The sequence below is a fragment of the Myxine glutinosa genome, chromosome 8, assembly GCF_964187855.1.
Source record: "Myxine glutinosa chromosome 8, kmMyxGlut1.1, whole genome shotgun sequence".
Classification (NCBI taxonomy): Eukaryota; Metazoa; Chordata; class Myxini; order Myxiniformes; family Myxinidae; genus Myxine; species Myxine glutinosa.
Window position 1 is genome coordinate 90254119 of NC_136268.1, and position 18939 is coordinate 90273057.

At 47.2% G+C, this 18939-nt stretch overlaps 1 protein-coding gene across 1 annotated transcript in view; it reads left to right on the forward strand.

Moving 5' to 3' along the window:
* Nucleotides 1-18939, forward strand: part of CDH23 (cadherin related 23) — a 216953-nt gene that overhangs the window by 156706 nt on the left and 41308 nt on the right. The window contains exons 27-29 of the mRNA XM_078783508.1: nt 1484-1547; nt 2089-2221; nt 14646-14768. Coding sequence (XP_078639634.1) covers nt 1484-1547; nt 2089-2221; nt 14646-14768 — 320 coding nt within the window. The remainder of the gene's footprint in view (nt 1-1483; nt 1548-2088; nt 2222-14645; nt 14769-18939) is intronic.

An 18939-nucleotide genomic window follows, 5' to 3' on the forward strand; every position in this document is an offset into this window, starting at 1 on the left:
GTGCAACGTCGCAGGGGGACATATTTACTCATTTGTGAATATCAGTAAAACTGTCGCACTCAGGGTAGAGTTAATAGTAGAGGGAACTACATCTGAGTGCCACACTAAAATAGGTAAAAATTTATCGGGTCGGGACGCCCCGAGGGTAGAGAAGGGTGCAATGTTGCGGATATGGGATTTGGCCTCCATATCCGCTTGTAAATATTCCCCTATTTCCCCAATACTCCCCAACTATCCCCAATCCCCCATTCCCTAGTCCCATTGTCTGTAAACAACACTCTGTAGAACCGACCTTCCCCTTTTTCCCCCATTAAATGTCGTGCCCAAGTCCACCGCATCTCACGTAGACAACTTTCGGACATCTTGCTAGTTATTCTTAGTCTATGTCAGTTAAGGACTCGTTTCCATTAATTCTGACTCTTCGTTGCACCAGAATGTGATTGTATGGCACCAGTAGTGAGTTTAGGACCTCCCCATACCTCCTCCCATCTTCCTCATGAAACAACAACAACAACTACAACAACAGCGCGCGGGGAGTGTGCGTCCTCACACCGGCTTGGTTAGCCGCCATTGCCCATGTGCTCCGGCGGGGTTACCACGAAGGGGCTGACTGTCGGCCCCTCGTCAAGGGCGGAGCCCGGTAACCCCCAGCACCCAATAAGAAGCGGCGGGCCGATTCCATCTGGGGCGGAGCTAACGAGCCGAGGGCATGTCACTCCCCGCCGGATATACGCAGCCACTTACCGGACGTGACGTCAGAGATGCGCCCGAGCTTGAAAAGAGAAGTCGCCACCTCCGAGCGCTGAGAGACCTCCCGCATCTCTGGACCGGACCGGGTCGATTCTGCCCCTGAGCCAAGGTGCACCTTGAGCCTCGACTACCTGCCCTTCCTTGCCATCAATCCCCGTGTGAGTCAGTCTTGTCCTGTTTATCTGTGGTCTGTCGGGGTTACTATAAGACCGTGATTAAGTGCCTACCTTCCTATGCTGTCTCTCTTGTCCTTGTAATCTAACGTTCCGAAATATTATAACCTCCTCCGGAGGTCTTGAGAACTGTACCCCTGGTGTCGTGTCATTTTAACCCAGCCGTTGTGTCCTTTCCTCAATTGATTTAGCGTAGCGCGACTCGGCCAACGTTCGAGTATAATCGGGTAAACTGTGCAGACGCGGTCATACCAAACCGCTCGGTAAACCAACATCCACAACCGCGTCTGTAACAATATTATATATATATATATATATATATATATATATATATATATAGATATATATATATATATATATATATATATATATATATATATATATATATATATATATATATATATATATATATATTATATACACATTGAGGTGATGAGGTCATTCCCGGGTGTGTGCATTTTCAATATCCTTTATTACACTGATGGAATAAATTGTGCTCAAAATGAAGTTTGATAAAATCAAAGAACGACACGTTTTACAGCAAACATTATATTTTGAAGGTAATCAAGGCTTCATGGAAATTTTGGACAACGTTCCAAATACAAACAAGTATGCTGTGGAAGGGTGAGTATATGTCTGTCTTAGTTTTTTTGTTTTTTTTCAACCATCTCATTGCATTCGTGTTACAGCAAGGATCAGCACATATGGCTAAATATTGGAGTCCCATGTCTCTCATTTGGAATATTCAGATAGGGCACAAGAACCTATTTGCCGTGTGTCCTCAAGTGCTGTTGCTGGAGATATCATTAGGGTTGTGGTCACGGAAAGCTATCTGGAAAATATTGTGAGAAGGATTAGAATAGATTAACATTTAATGTGTAACTGACATCAAACAGAGAAAATTTCAAATTCAGCATAAATTAGCTTTGCTGATCTTCGACACTGAGCCATAACATCGACCAACTCATATGTGTGGAAATGTTTGAATATTTTTGGAATAACAGCACTATTATTGGGATTCTATTGATCACAATAATTGTACAGTACCAATGTTCATTCCATCGATTAAACTTTAAGGATCGAGAATTGACAAATTTACTCTTGAAAAAGAAACAACGAATGTCTTGGCAGCTCTTTACAAATGCCTTGTTCCTGTCTTGAACAGTGCCAATCCCGTGTGGTTGGATCCTTATTTTCGAGACATGGAGCTAACCCTTCAAGCGGAGCATGATGATGACCTTCCTGAGAACCTAAGCTCAATGACCGATCGTTGGGCAAGCCCTGTGCCTGTCACACACGTAAGGAAAGCACTGTTACACAGAACCATGCACAACTCTCATGCCTTAGTAGTCTAGTCCCAAATTTGGAATAAAAAAAAAAGTGGCCTATCAGACCATAGTAGGCATTTTCAGTAAAAGTTGGAAGACATTTTTTCCCCAAAGGATTTTGGGGTGCTGAATTTATTTCCACTGTCTGCCAAGCTGAAAATGGATATTGAAGGTCTTACCGGCAAAAAAAAAAAAAATGGCCGCCACTGAAACCAAACCATTCGTGTAAAAGCAGTTATACAATCGGATCAAGAACTAATACTGTATTATTACTTGTTTCCTTTTTGTCCAGGCTAAGGTTTATTTACTTATTCGATAAATTACTGCTTTTATTCTATTATTTTCACGAGATGCGATGAAGCTGAAAGTCTCAAAATATACGTCACCAAACTTAGACTCATGGTACATACATTTTGTTGCACTGTTCCACATAGTGACTTGGTAAATTCAAACCTCTGCAGAGTCATACAAAAGGCTTTTAAAATGGTACGTGCTGCTTCCTTGCTTGACGCTCAGCATTTAAAAAGGATTGAGCATAACAACCCACATCGGTTGCATGGCATCCACAGGGAGGAGGAAATTCCTCCTTAAGAAATGCACTGCTGAGTGTGGTGATAAAAGCAGTGCCATTGTTGTGACGTCGCTGGTACCCAGAATACTTTTGGAAGTGGCGGCACTTCCCCCATACTCATTGGCTGCGTTGTGTCCATGTGAGTGTGAGTGGCAGCTCCATTATGAGCCTTAGACCTTGTACTGTATATAAAAAGGCTGTCGCTTGTGAAGTAGTGGTCTTTATTAACCACAAGACAGCAAGGATGAAGACAGCCTTCTCACCACTTTACAGACTGTCAACCTCTTTCCAATGAATGTTCCCGAAGATCTGCAAAACATTGCAACCAAGGACGCTGCCACAAAGAAGATCGAGGATGTGTACTGTATATATATATACGAGCAGAAGTACCCGGCGTTGCCGGGCGGGGGAGGGGAGGAGAACGAGTGGGGCCTGGGGGGGAGTGGGAGAAGAGGGGAGGGGAACGGAGGGGGGAGAGGCGGGGAGGCAGAGTGGAGGGGGAGTGGAGGGGGGGGAAGGGGAGGGTAGGGGGAAGGGGAGCAGTCAAGTGGAAGCTCTTTTAGGGAGAATTTATATCTTAAAGGGGAGGGGGGAAGGGTGGGGAGAGGGGGAAGGGGAGCAGTCAGAAGTGGAAGGTCTTTTATTGAGAATTTATATCTTAAAGGGGAGGGGAGGGGGGAGGCAGGAGAGGCAGGGGAGTGGCTCACGTTTCTGAGTGAATGTGGCTCACGTTTCTGAGTTAAGTGTGATGCTGATCACGAAGAAGAAGAAGCCATAGTACCAAATTTGTGCACTTCCGGCATTGTTTATTTGTATTCAAATGTCTGGTAATTGTTTTGTATTTATTTATGCGAATGTGTACTTGTATATAACTGCCATTAATTTAAAAGGGCTTCGGCACTATCGAGCGATTTTTTTTATATATTTTTTATTGTTATTATTTTTTAACTCCAAAAAAACCGAACTTTTTTTTTTCAATTTTTTTTTCTTTTCCTAAAACACTCCCAGGCACTCACTGATGAAGCTCTGAAAGTTTGATGAAGATCCGTTCAGCCATCTCTGAATAAAACGCGGACACACACACACAACTCGCGTATATATATATATATATATATAACTTAGACTCATATATATATATATAACATATATATTATATATATATATATAACTTGTATATATATCGGGATTTAAATTTAATTCAAAAATTAATCCAGACGTCTATTCTCTTTCAAATATTCAAACCGACAGAGGTAGTTATTTATCACATCATCTGTAGAATTTTCACCCTTTTACTCAACCCCGTTTCGCTGTTATTTGGTGGAGCAAAAAGTCAACTGAGCTTTATAGATATTTATATTGTTGCGGTTTTAGAACCCACACTTGTGTAAATATGAAACTCTTGTAAATATGACATTAAAAGATTAAAGGTTGCCCTGTATGGTCGGTGCCGCGTCGTAGCGGCGAGCGGCACGATTCCGGGGGGAGAAGGGCCAGGTCGGACCCTCGCCCCCTAGCGGGGGCGGTGTTCCGACCGGGTGAGGTTGGGTCATCGGGCCGGAGACCGCAAGGGCCCGCGCCGAGATGGACCTTGGAACCTCGGTCCGAGTATGCCTCCTCCTCAGAATCGTAACTGCCGGATGGACCCAACCTACAGGAGACAAACCACCGTATGCATTGCTCGGTTTTTCGAAGCCGAGCTGTGAAAATGATGTAATGACGTACCGAGAGGCTCAAGTTAGTGAACAAATAGCAGTATTGATTGGAATGGTAGTGGTACCATTCATTTTTGGGCAGATGAGCTATAGGCTTATGGCGTGGCAGTACAAACTAGCCCGGGAGGGTTAGGATAAATGATAGGATCTAGAAAGATGACCATAGGTGACTTGAGAATTAAGTAGCGACATTGTACAAGTATTGGGGACGTAGAGTAGAGTAGTTGGTTGATAATGACGTGGGATGTGCGTAGTATAAGGGATGACGGGGAGCACTAATATTAGAAGGGAGTAGTTAGTTTAAATGATGCTGTGTGTATAAGAATCTTTGTGGTGAGCGTGATGAGGAATTGAGAGGCAATGCTCGGGAAGGATGTGTGTGTGTGTAAAAGTGTATGAATGGAGTATTGAGGATGTGTGTTATAGTGCATTGAGTGCATTGGCTTGCATGGTGTGCAAGGAGAGAAGGGTTATGTGGAATAAATGGTGTGGAGTGCTCGTTGGGTGGAGTGAGTATTGTGGGATGAGTGGAGTGCATGGTGCGAAGGAGTGGATGGGGGAAGGATGGACCCCTTCACGAATACCCGGGGAGGGTAGTTTAAAAGTAGGTCGAGGGAGTAGGTAAATTTGGTTGGATATTGACATCTGTGGTGCTGAAAGTAGCCAGGTATTGCTTGGTTTGGTGCATGAGTAAAGTGAAATGGCTGGGCGTGTGGCCTGTTAGTGAGAATGGTTAAATGGGCACTCCGCCACTGGTAGTCTGTCAGCCAGGTGAGGCCGCAAGTAGGCTCTGGGAGCCAGGTAGTAGAGTTCAGTGGGGCCCGTGGATCCCGAGAGAGGACCCGGGTAGCCCGATGCCAGAGGGGGCATTAGTGGGGTAAGGGAGCCAGAGGGCCTTCCCCAGGTTAGGGTGAGGAGCTAGGTAAGCTCGGGTGGCAACTACAGTGGCGGAGGTGTGCAGGTGAGCGGACCTGCTGGTGAGCCACACGACCCAGCCTCGGAATTGTGCGAGGGCACAGATAGAAAAATCAGGGGAGTGAGACCCCAAATTGGAGAGCGTCACAGTATGTGCAATGGGAATTGGTTTTTTGAACCACATAGAGTGAAGATGGCCAATGGATTTGCAGGGCAAGACCCCAGGTAGAGTAAAAGAGTTAATGTCATTTAGAAGATAGTTAGGAGAAAACCTCTTCACACCATCCGCATCCACTCACCTGGGTGATAGACTCCACACCATGTTTTGTGAACTATTTGGAATGAAAGACGCATCTTGACATGGGGGAGACATTGTATGTGATTCCATCTCTTCCTGCTTAGGATGGATTGATAACGAATTTGGCATTAGGGGAGATATGGGGGACAAGACGTTAGCGACGAATTTGTAAAGTTGTAGATTGTGTAAACACGGTGTAGGGCAAGGGTAGGGTAGGTGACATGACGGGTGACGAACGTTAGGGACGAGCTTTCTCGGCTCGCGCTCCCGCGCCCCTCATCTTGCATTGCCTTGTTTTTATGTGTACCCTTGCTGCCCTTGCCCCGCTAATCTGCTTTGTCCTCCTTCCCCACTCATGGACCTTGTTCTTTTGTGCCCGAGGGGAGTGTGCAGGTGTCCGCAGTTGTGCGCCCGCACCCTTGCTGCCTCATGCCTGCACTGATGCACCATATGGACCACACGTTCTGTGGCCTGGCACCACTTATGGACCACACGTTCTGTGGCCTGGCACCTCTGCTGGGACCGACCATTGTTGCCAGCAGTATCTGGCTTGTGGACCACTGTTTTAAGTGGCATCTATGCCCAGCAGTCGGACCACCTGAGTTGGCCCTGCTGGCCATGAATAAAAAAGCGGACGCGGTGTGTGCCCTTTTTAATAAATAGTAACATCAAGCAAGAAGATCAAAGCAAGATACATCGGCCCAGCTGAGAAGAGAAGAAGAAGACACCATGTATTATTTTTGAAATGTGCATTGAGTGGATGGGGCTCTGGGAGCCAGGTAGTAGAGTTTCCCCTGCAAGATCTTCCCCTGCAAGAAGATCAAGGCAAGATACATCGGCCCAGCTGAGAAGAGAAGAAGAAGACACCATGTATTATTTTTGAAATGTGTTTTGTACATTTTTCATGGATGGTGCTTTTATGGTGCTTATTGGTGCATTTCTTTATTATCGGTGCATATAGGTACATCTGGTATGGTGTATCGGTGCAGTGCATGGCAATGGCATTTTTCCTCTTTTCAAACATCTCTTCTTTTCCCACAAAAGACAGGTCCTGGGTTGCAGTTTGTAAATAATTAGTGTTTTGTAAATAATGCTCCCCACCGGCTTTATGTGTAGTTTGAAGACAATTCCGTAATTCGGTTAATTGTGGGCGTGAGTCGGTTCGGTAGGATGCAACGCAGCAGGTGGGGACATATCTAGTGTTAAAACTGTCGCACTCAGGGTGAGGTTAAAAGTAGAGGGTAACCACACCTAAGTGTCACACTAATTTAAAAGATAGTTCCTTTTGTTTCGGCTCGGGCCGAGCCTGGAAAAAGGGAGGGTACAGTGTTGCGGTTTTGAACCCACACTTGTGTAAATATGTAACTCTTGTAAATATGACATTAAAAGGTTAAAGGTTGCACCCCTAGTTAGTCCACCAGCAACACGTAGGCCACCATAGAACTTTAGTTATTTCATTATTATGTGTTTTAGATAAGGCCGTGTTTCCAATAGTTGAATCTGCGTTGCATCAATTAAATAAGAGTAGGTCCCCAATCCAATTCCGGCCATTTTGCCAATCTCTCTCTCCCAGCGACGCCATTACGTGCCTCTGCCAGCAGCAGCCGCCTCAGCGCTCGCTCAAGCCGCCATTAACCATGCGGTCAGGCCCGAGGAAAAAGGGGGCGGAATGCCAAGAACAAGGTGTGGCCTGTCAACCAGCCGTCAAAGGCGTGGCTGGTAAGCCCTCACCAGCCAACCAGGGCTGAGGGAATATCGCTGGCAGGCATCGTTTTGGAGGGTGCGGAGTGATCTTGGCTCGCATGATATAAGCGTGAACGCAAAGCCCTTTCACGGACTTGCCGGGAGCACGCGCTGATCATAGAACAATTGGGAAAGGCGCGCTTGTTTCGAAGGACTCGTGCGAGAGCGGCACTATTAACAGGACTTATTTTGATGAGAGAGCGCTGGTTGGACTTGGTCGGGAGAGTGCATTGCAAACGGACTTGTTGGAGACGCGCTTATGAAGAAGGATTTGAGAACTGATACGGAGCGCACATTTGCGAAAGGACTCACTCGCCGGCGCTGATTAAGAGGACTTTGAGAGAGAGAGCGTTTGGCGCGAACGTACAGGTGGTACGTACGAAGGACACCAGCCTTCCCCCCCCCCCCCCGCTATATGTAAGGTCAGGTCGCGTTCCGACGATACGCAGAGCTGGCCTGCCGGGTTTTCGCCCGCTGGACCGGAATCGACTGGAGCCTGGACCCTCTACCTGGACCTTCCACCCTACCAGCTACAATCCCTGTGTGAGTGTGTCTGTTTGTCTGGGATCCTAAGTTAAGACTGTTTTTAAGACTGCCCTGTGTCCTGCTTCTTCTTCTTCCTTTCTGGTACATTCTTTCCTTTCCTCTTTTTTTTGGTTGTAATAAATTCACCTGTTCTTTCTGGTTTCGTCTTAATCCCTTCGCTTTCGTCTTTTCTCAATTGAGTACCTGTGGCACGATTAGGAACCGCTATAATCGGGTTTAGTCTCATTGTTAACGGCTCGGATCACGGATTGCCATCCGCTCGGCGTTTTCCATCGTATCCGTGGTTCGAGCAGGAGTTATTTCCCTGCTTTACGGTCGGGTTACTAAGTAGGTATTTGGGACTACTTTGACCAATGACCCTAGCTAATACCGACCGGAAGGAGCGTTATAACTTCTAAGGACTCGGGACGGCCAGCTAAAAAGACAAGGGGATTAACCCCCTCCCTTGATAAGGGGAGCGCCGACCCCCGAGATCCGTAACAATATTATATCTATCTATCTATATCTATCCATCTATCGATCTATATATATATATATATATATATATATATATATATATATATATATATTTATATATATATATATATATACACACACACACACACACACACAGTCTTGCCATTTAATATGGAATTTTTTTTTGTGGGGGTGAACGTACTTTTCAAGATGTCTTAGAACCAAAAGTTCATTGGAATTATGTTGAAATTATTCTAGATTTTGTTAATGTGACCTTTAAAAGAAACAAAAACCACATTTGACATTTCAAAACAAATAAATTGATCCTTGAAAGTGATGTAAAATGATATCGAACTCAATTCATGGACAGTACTGTGTTAAACTTCTGTACGTTTTCCAGAAGTATCTCTTTATTTTGCACATTAGCCAAAAAAAATTTCAACAAAAACAAAAGTTAAATTACGACTGGGATTATGGACAGTAAAATTACAGTTCAGTACTTCGTGTAACCCCCACGAGCATTCAGGAGAGCATGTACACGTTGAGGCATGCTGTTCACGAGATTTGCCAAGGTTTGGACAGGAATCGCTTGCCATGCAGTGACAATAGCCTGCTGCAATTCACGCACAGAGGTGGGCTGCTGGTCCAAGTGGTCGATTTGACGCGTTAATTCTGCCCACAAGTTCTCTATCGGATTCATATCCGGGGACATGGCAGGCCACTCCATATGCTCTACACCACGGTCAGCAAGAAAGTGTTGGATCATGCGAGCACGATGAGGCCATGCATTGTCATCTTGGAAGACAAAGTTTCCTCGGAAGGCTGCACGAGCAAATGGAAGCAATGTTTCTGCCAAAATGACCCTGTACTTGAACTGGTTCAGGTTTCCATTCAGAACAACAAGGTCAGTTTTGCCCCCTGCATGGAAAGCAGCCCAAACGGTCACCCCACCACCTCCAGCTTGGACTCTTGGCACTATACAATCTTCGTTGTGGGCTTCATGCACTTGTCTGCGCACTCAGACGTGGCCAAATTGACGATAGACCAGAAATCTAGACTCGTCACTGAAGATCACGTGATTCCAGTGTCCTGGCTGCCATTGACGGTGCTCTCTGGCCCACTGCAATTGGCGCTGGCGGTGTTATCTGGTCAGGCGTGGATTTCTCAGGGGACGCCTGGCACGATAGCCTGCTTGAACCAGGTGTTGGTTGACTAGCCTTCTTGATACAGGCACATTTGTCAGTTGCTGCCACTCAGCCCTAAGCCGATTAGCTGACTTGGTACGGCCATTGCGGACTAACCGGTGCAGCTGGCGATCATCCCTCCTTGTGGTTCTGCGGGGACGTCCTGGCCTCGGTTTTGGAGTAGGGACACCCCTCTGAGCATTTCGTTTCAGGGTCTTGTGGCTCTCCTAGCAGGTCCTACTTACCTGCGCACCTCCGCCACTGAACGTCGCCACCCGAGCTTGCCGAGCCCCTTCACTCTACCCTAACCTGGGGAAGGCCCTCCCTGGCACTTACCCCCTCTATGCCCCCTCTGGCATTGGGCTACCCGGGTCCTCTCTTTAGGATCCTCGGGCCCCGCTGAACACTACTGAACTGAACACTAACTGGCTCCCAGAGCCTACCTGCGGCCTCACCTGGCCGACAGACTACCAGTGGCAGAGTGCCCCAATAACCACACTTACTAACAGGCTCACACACCCAGCCATTCCACTTTACTCATGCACCCAACCAAAAACACTACTTTCCGCTACCCGCACCACAGATGTCAATATCCAACCAATTTACCTACTCCCTCTACCTACTTTTAAACTACCCTCCCCGGGTATTCGTGAAGGGGTCCATCCTTCCCCCATCCACTCCTTCGCACCATGCACTCCACTCCACTCAACCCACAATACTCACTCCACACCATTTATTCGACACACCTGTCTCCCTACACCCCAAATCTCCACTTGCATCCTTTGCAAGTCATTCGCTCAACACACTTACACATGTCCTCAATACTCCATTCATACACTTCCACACACACACACACATCTTTCTCGAGCATTGCCTCAATCGCTCAGATTTTCCCACGCTCCAATTCCTCATTTCAACATGCTCACCAGCAAGACTCTCATTCAATTCCTCAGTTCATCCTAAACTTCAAGCTCATACACACAGCATCATTTAACTATCTCCTCCCTTCTAATACTAGTGCTCCCCGTCATCCCTTATACTAAGCACTCCCTCGTCATTATCATCCAACTACTCTACTCTACATCCCCACTACCTGTACAATGTCACTACTTAAATCTCAAGTCTCCTAAAGTCACTTCTAGGTCCCTAACGATTATCCAAGCCATCCCTGGCTAGTTCATACCGCCAAACCCCATAAGTCTATTGCTCCTCTGCCCCAAATGAGTAATGTGAATGGTAAAACTACCATCCATCACTACTGCTATTACTAATTATCCATTAAACTTGAGCCTCTCGGTGCGGGAAATACATTCTTACTGCTCGGCTTCGAAAAACCGAGCAATGCATACGGTGGTTTGTCTCCTGTAGGTTGGGTCTGTCCGGCATTTTCGATTCTGGGGAGGAGGCATACTCGGGCCGAGGTTCCAAGGTCCATCTCGGCGCGGAACCTTTCGGTCTCCGGGCCGATGACCCAACCTCCCCCGGTCGGAACACCATGCCCACCAGGGGGCGGAGGTCCTACCTTACCTTTCTCCCCCGGAATCATGCCGGTCGCCGCTACGACGCAGCACCGACCATACAGGGTGGAGCCCGGCCCGAATCGTGCACGGCGGTCCTTGCGAGACCGCCGTGGCAACGATCCCCGCCAGCCCCCGCAGCACACAAAGCGCACCACGCCCCGAGAGCTCGCGTCGGCTACCCGTCAGCCTAACCGCTGCCCCTGTCAGCGTCGATGCTCGAATCGCATTTTCACATCCACACGCGACTCTTCCCATACTCACAAATCCCATACACTCCGTTACTACACACTTCGCGCACATTCTTGCGCACTCATTCTACTCGCACACTCCGTTACACACCTTTTTTCCACGCACTCCTCCCATGCACTCTCTCCCGTTACGTACTCCGTAACCACCACGGGTGTGCACTCTTGCATCCACCCACTCAGCGCACACCTACCCACGGGTGTGCAATCTCCCGCTGCACACCCAATCACGTGCTCTGATGTGCATCCCCGCACACTCTCCACAACCCTCTCCGGTGTGCATCCTCGCACACTCTCTCCATCCATCTCACCCTCTGTGTCACTCTCACTCTCACTTTCATACTCTGTTTCACACTCACGCCTTGGCGCACACTTTTTCCTCACACTCGCGCCATTTCCTTTCACACAGCGCACCTCGGACCTTCTACGAGCGCCCGGGTGATGCCGGGATCCCAAACGCGCGAAAAATCTTTTCGCGCCAAACCTTTTCGCGCCATATACAGCCCGGCTTACCTTCGGGATCCTCTTCTCCACACGCACCTGCAAATCTTTATTCGGGTTAGAAAGTACGGCATCAGGATGCGAATACAGACTTTGTACAATTTCCATCTCTTCCTCCCGCGAGTGCTTTTCTAAGTCCGCTGTCTCTTGAATTCCAATTTCCACTATCATTAATTTATTCGCTTTTTCCTCGACGACCGCTGGCGCTAATAACATTTTTTTCTCTACTTCGGTGGTCGTCGGCTTTCCCATACCCCGTGTCGCGATCTCTACCCCAGTCCACCCGGCTGTGCTCTGCTCAGGCTCGCTTTCCCCGCGCTTCTCAAGCCGTGCTACCCCGTCGCATACCCGTGTGCCTCTCCCACTCGACATGCGGTCTCTGTCCTTCCCCAATGCTTTTATTTCATACCTGGCTTTCTCCCTCGCCAACCCCTCATTTATTTCTCGGGCTTGGCCACCCACATCCTTCAACTGGCCCCCTAATTTGCTTCCAAATCCTCCCAATTTGCTTTCTAATCCCCCAATTTGACTTCCCAATTGCTCCCCCATTCTATTTTCCAAATTACTCAACCCATCTCTCAATCCCCCAATTTGGTTTCCCACTTGCTCACCCTGAACCTTAATTTCTTCCATTTGGTTAGCCATCCACTCCCCCATCCGGCTCATTTCTTCGCTCCTTTTGTTATTTTCGCACTTTGACTCTGCCATGTATGCGCCGAATTGTGTCATAAATTGCTGCAGGTCAAAAAACCTTGGTACAGCGGGCTCGGCTACCGCGGCCATGTGCGAGGCGCCGCCATTTTGTTCCCCTGCAACCCCCACTGCCGCACCCCCATCCCTTCCCTCTCCATCTCTCCCAATTGTTCTTCCCTGGGGTCCTGGGTTAATTCTAACCCCTCCTCTACCTCCTCATTTACCCCCACCGGCATCTGACATGTAGCCTTGCGATAGTATAGTTATGTCTTAGTATTTGTAAGCTTAGTCCTTTTCCTTTGTTAGTTCTGCCTTGAGTAAGAGCCAGGAGAAAATAGGCCCTACTGCCACCGATCATCCTACGTCCGTAGCCTCAATCCATTTTGCTAAACGTTGGTTGATCATTGGGCGAGTTAACACGAGGCAGGCTAGGAGGACCGGGGCAGAGTTGAGGGTGGAGCGGCGGAAGTGCTGACGGTAAGCACGAGCCACCAATCAGAGCTCGGAGGTGGTGACGGCGGCGTTGCTTCACAGGGCATGGTGAGAAGGTTCGAGTGAGTTCCAGAAGGTTCGGGGGGCGTAGCTATAAAACCCGCTGCGCGAAAGCCCTCGACCGGACTTACAGCGAAGGACTTGAACTAAAGGACTCGCGAGAGAGGGACGTGCATAAAAGGACTGAAGCAGAGGACTTGCTGCGAGAGAGAAAAATAAAGGACCAGCGCGAGAAAGCCGAGAGCAAAGGAGGACTCGCTGCAGTTGATGAACTTGATGAACTTCACGCACTTGCACGAGATCGGCACAGATATGCAGGCACAGCCAGACGCGCTTGAACCGAATACCGCGCATTTGAGATGCGCGAGTGAGAACGGCTGAGTAACCGCCAGCCGCGCTAAAGTCCGCCCTTTGCTGTTCCGCCCCATCATCTGCTTGTTCGGGAGACGCGCTACGAGTCCCTGCCTTCGCCTGCCATCATCTTCGCGGGACGTGCCGGGGACCGTGGAGAGCCGGACGGAGGCCATCTCTGGACGACCGCCTCGACGCGTTGGGGAACATCTACTCTTCTGCAATTCCCTTTGTGAGTGTGAGACGGGCCCGTTGTCCAAGGGATAAGTTAAGACTGTTTAAGGCTACTCTGTGTCTCTTCGTCCTTGAACTTGTATATACGTGTGGGAATAATTAAACCCGTTTGTTCTTCCTTTCTTCCTGATTCGACCGTTTCTGTGGTTTCTTCGATTGGCTAAGCATGGTACCGGTAGAACGCTCTAATCGGGTTCCAACACCTAAGTAACTGTGCGGACCACATGTACGCAATCCGCTCGGTGTACTCCAACCACACGTGGTTCGTGCGAGGCTTGTTTCCTCGCTCCCAGGGCAGCGTGGGGAATTAGGTACGAGTGAAAAGTAGTCCCGAAACCCTACTCCGCGTGTGTCCGAGAGGGACGTCTCAAGTCTCGGTTCCGCCAAGCCCAGAAAGACAAGGGGATTAATCCCCCCTTGATAAGGGGATTAAGGGCGGCGTAGAGAACCATAACAATATATATATATATATATAAATATATATACACATATATATAAATATATACACATTATATATAAAGATATACATATATACAGTTGGCCATCTTTGATCACTCTGTGAAACAAAATGATTCGCATATGTATACCATCATGTATTGCCTTTATGTCAAGCATTAACAAAATCGGTGCATACATCTCTGATCTCTGAGATATGGTTGCGTATGCACACAGAAATGGACGGACGGACAAGACCCAATCCATAAGCCCCCATTGCGGACTAAGTCCAACAGGGGCTAAAACGTATCTCCCGAATTTTACGTTGAAATTCCTGGGGTGTCAGAATTCCTGAAAATGGGACTATATTATATCGCCTAACACTACTTACGGTATCATAACTATGCTACATTCTCCAATGGTTTTCTAACCTTAGTATAAAACACTATGAACCATCTTCCTCTTTTTGATTGGCTTTGCTTACATTCTTGATGGCAGGGCACATTTGGCCGGGAACCTGCAACATTGAAACGTGGCGGTGACCATTACCTTCACACGGCCTTGCAGGAATATGACAACATCGCACGTCTAGGGAACATCATTAGGGAGGGTCCCATGAAGGTAACGTTTTTTCCATTTTGAAATGGACAGCATCTTTTCACTTGACTTGAACATCATTACTTGTTAAAATCACTGCAGTTCTTCCACTGGCTGTAATATGTGCATTATATTTTGCGGAGCATGAAGATTTTTATCATTATTATTATTATCAATATTAGTATTGTTATTTTGTTTAGAAAATGCATGTGTCACCAGGATTCAACGTATGATTTTGTTCTGCTGATTGCAGCACCACCCAGGAACAGGCCGAAGCAGTTCCCCCCATAGATTAGTGCAGGAATTTAGAATATGTCCAGGGTACCAGCACACATTGGCCTTCTCTTTTGGAAAGGTATATACGATATACCATCGGGTAATTATAATATTCATCATTATAATCATAAACGAGAAGAAAAATACGTAAAATGTCACAGCCCTCGCCATGGTTTTAGTAATTTTGCTGTGCGGAGTTAAAGGCTGTCAGTCGGCCATCTTTGGTCGGATGACAAAACAACATCTTCTGCATATGTATACTAATGTATTGTCTTTGTTCCAAGTTTGAAGAAAATCGGTCTATGCATGTCTGAGAAATGGATGGGGGCAGATGAGCACCCATCCCCATCGCTCCGCTCCCCCTCATCGAGGATCCATTCCATCCTACCGTATTTTCTTCTCTCAACGTTGGCATCTATCTATAATTCCAGTAATCTCTGTGTGTGTGTGTGTCTGTGTGTCTGTGTGTTTGTTTGTCTGTGACCGCTGTTTCTCGACAACCACGGGTCCGATATACTTGAAACTTGCCAGGTATATTGCTGGGGACCTGAGGATGTGCCTTTTCAAGGTTTCATATTAATCGGAGAAGTAGTTACCGAGCTATGGCGATTTAGCCGTTCGCCGTTCGCTTTGGCTTTGCGAATGGACCAAACCATTTCATGTAAATAGAGGGGGGGGGTTCTACCGTACTCGCAAGCCGTTCGCTTTGGCTTTGCGAATGGACCAAACCATTTCATGTAAATAGAGGGGGGGGATTGTCACCGTACTCGCAAGCCGTTCGCTTTGGCTTTGCGAATGGACCAAACCATTTCATGTAAATAGGGGGGGGGGATTGTCACCGTACTCGCAAGCCGTTCGCTTTGGCTTTGCGAATGGACCAAACCATTTCATGTAAATAGAGGGGGGGGATATAATTTTAGATATATATATAGTACGGGCATGCCCTAGTATATGTAAACAGCTTAGTCCGCATGGACTGGGTTCAGGACAATTAGTGTCCACACGAATATCACCCTGCGTCCGCAGCGGTGCTCGCTCGGGCTCAAACCGCCATTTGCAGGTCAGGCGTGAGGGAGTACCAGCACATCGCATAGCTGGCTCAGAAGTTCCACCGAAGCACGGTAGAGCCTGCCTCAACGACTTGCTTCATACACATCGGTAAAAGTAAATAATGACAAAGGTTTTTTTCAGTGTCGCAAGATTCCCGGAATTACTCGGACAAAGACCCCTGTAAGCATTAATTGCATGGTTTTTCTGGTGTGGTCCCTGGTTTTCAAAGAGAAAATAGTCGGAAATATTCGGCTGCCTCTATCTATCTCTCTAAAAATAAAAACAAATAACCTGTGTTTGAGGCAAAAACATGTTCACTACCTATGTGCATAATTATATAATATGAATACATCGTGGTTATATAGCTCTGATAGATTCCAATTGCACTTACCACTACCAGAGGCCTGAAGCATGAGGCATATACTGTTACAAAGGCCCGTGATGCAGATGAGCTCCGACCTTTCAATATTTGATGATCATTTTAACAACCCCATTGGTCATTTTAGAATGAAGAGAAAAGATATAGGGAGGGCATGGCAATTGTGAACATGATCGCTCTGAATAGATATTCGCCTTCGCATAAGACCAACACGGCAGCCGAATGATGCCTTTAATGAGTGGTAGAAATGTTACACACAAACAGATGGATGAACCAATGCATTATTATATAGATCGATGTGTAGAGTCGTGTTAAATTCCAAAATCATCATATTTCCTGAAAGCAAATATTACTTCATATCAATAGACTATTACTTCATATTTCTTAAAATCATCTGGACTGGTCTCACATCTCTCCTGCCTCTGACATCAACTCTTCCTGGAAATTCTTCCAAAGTAAACTGCTCTCTCTCTCTCATGCACAGATTTATCCCATCTCGTCTTCAGTTGTCATACCCTTCCTCCCGTCCATGGTACACTGAAACTTGTGGTGAGAAGCAGTTGCCCTGAAACAACTTGCCTTTACCTCTTGGAAGGCAAAACCAACTGAAGGCAATCTCATTTCCTTTCACAAAGCTCGGAGCAAGTGTGAGACGACCCTCAGGAGAGACAGGAAACACTATCTCTCTACTCTCAAGACTGAACTCTCAAACGTGTCTCACTCCTCCAAATCCTGGTGGCATCTGGTCAAATCTGTTTCTGGTGTTTGTTCCCCTTCTATCCCCTCCCTTACCTCAAATGGCTACACAGCTGATACCGCACGTGACAAAGCATAATGCCTCATCTCTCTGTTTGCCTAAAAATATTGTGTCCCAAAACCATCTGTCTCTGCACCCACATTACTGACAAGGTGTCTCTCCTGACAAGGTGGATAAGTTTCTATCAAACCTCGACTCTGATTCTGCAACTGGACCAGATGGCATCAGCCCACGGGTCCTAAAATCCTGCTCTGCCGCTCTATCTCGCCCTCTCTCTGTTCTCTTCACCCTCTCTTTTGCTCAAGGTCATCTGCTATCTGCTTGGAAATCAGCCAACATTACCGCTTTACACAAGAAAGATACAAAAACAGATCCTTGCAACTACAGACCAATCAGCCTGCTCCCAATAATCAGCAAGGTCATGGAGTCCATCATCGCTTCTGACATAAAATCCTTCCTCTTCTCCAATGGCTTGATCTCTGATCTTTAATTGCATTCAGACCAGGTCACTCTACTCTGGACATGCTGCTGCTGCTGTCTCAACAATGGATGGAGGTCCTCAATGCCAAACAGGAAATCAGAGCTGTCTCCCTTGACATATCTCGTGCCTTCGATATGGTCTGGCACCAAGCTCTGCTCACCAAACTCTCCTTCTATGGTATCCATGGAAACTTCCACGCATGGCTTGCCAACTTCCTCTCTGGTCGCAGTCAACGTGTGGCCCTGAATGGCATTCTTTCATCTTCCCTTCCTGTCCAGGCTTGAGTTCCTCAAGGCAGTGTTCTGGGCCCTGTGCTTTTTTTGGTATTCATTAAAGATCTCTCCGACTCTCTGGAAAATCCTCTCTATCTCTTTGCTGATGACTCCACTTTTCTGCTGCTCCACATCTCAACCCTCAGATCGGCAGGCAGCAGCCTCTTCACTCTCTGCAGACCTGAATAACATCACAAACTGGTCAAACAAGTGGAACATGCCTTTCAATCCTGACATATCTCACACTCTCACTTTGTCTCTCCGAAAAGACAGTCGAGACAACCCGCCCATCTACTTTCTCAACAATCCTCTCAAAAAAGTTCTGTCACTCAAGCTCTTGGGTCTCACTATCTGCCATGATCTTTCCTGGGAAAACCACATTTCCAGGCTGGCCTCCAAAGCCAGTCGCCGACTGAGCATCCTCTGTCATGCAAAGTCCTTTCTGGGCACTTCTGAGCTCCTCACCACATACAAGGTTTTCATCCGCAGCTCAATGGAATACTGCTCTCGCCTCTTGGCGAGTGCTCCTGCCTCACACCTAGCTCGGCTTCACATGGTTGACACCAAAGCATTCAGAATCATTGGTGTCTCCCGCGATGAAGCTGATTATGAGGGCCTTTCACTTGCTCACCGCAGGCAGGTTGGTGGTCTTTCTGTCTTCTACCGACTCCTCTCCGGCCTTGCTCCCCCTGCTCTGTCTTTGCTCTGCCCCCCAAATATTCCTGCAGGACGCACAAGATCTGCCAGCAACCCTCTTCTGGTGAAATTGCCAAAATCAAGAATCTCTGCTAACCTTCACTCTTTTATTCCTCTTTTCTCCCACCTCTGGAACAATCTCCCACACTCTCTTCAATCCCTCGCCTCCCTCCAGGTCTTTCAAACAGCTGTTCACCAGCATCTCTTATCTTCCCCCATCCAAAACCTTGATCTTTTCTACTCCCGTTAAAACACTCCAAATCCACCTCTTTCAATCCCCAACT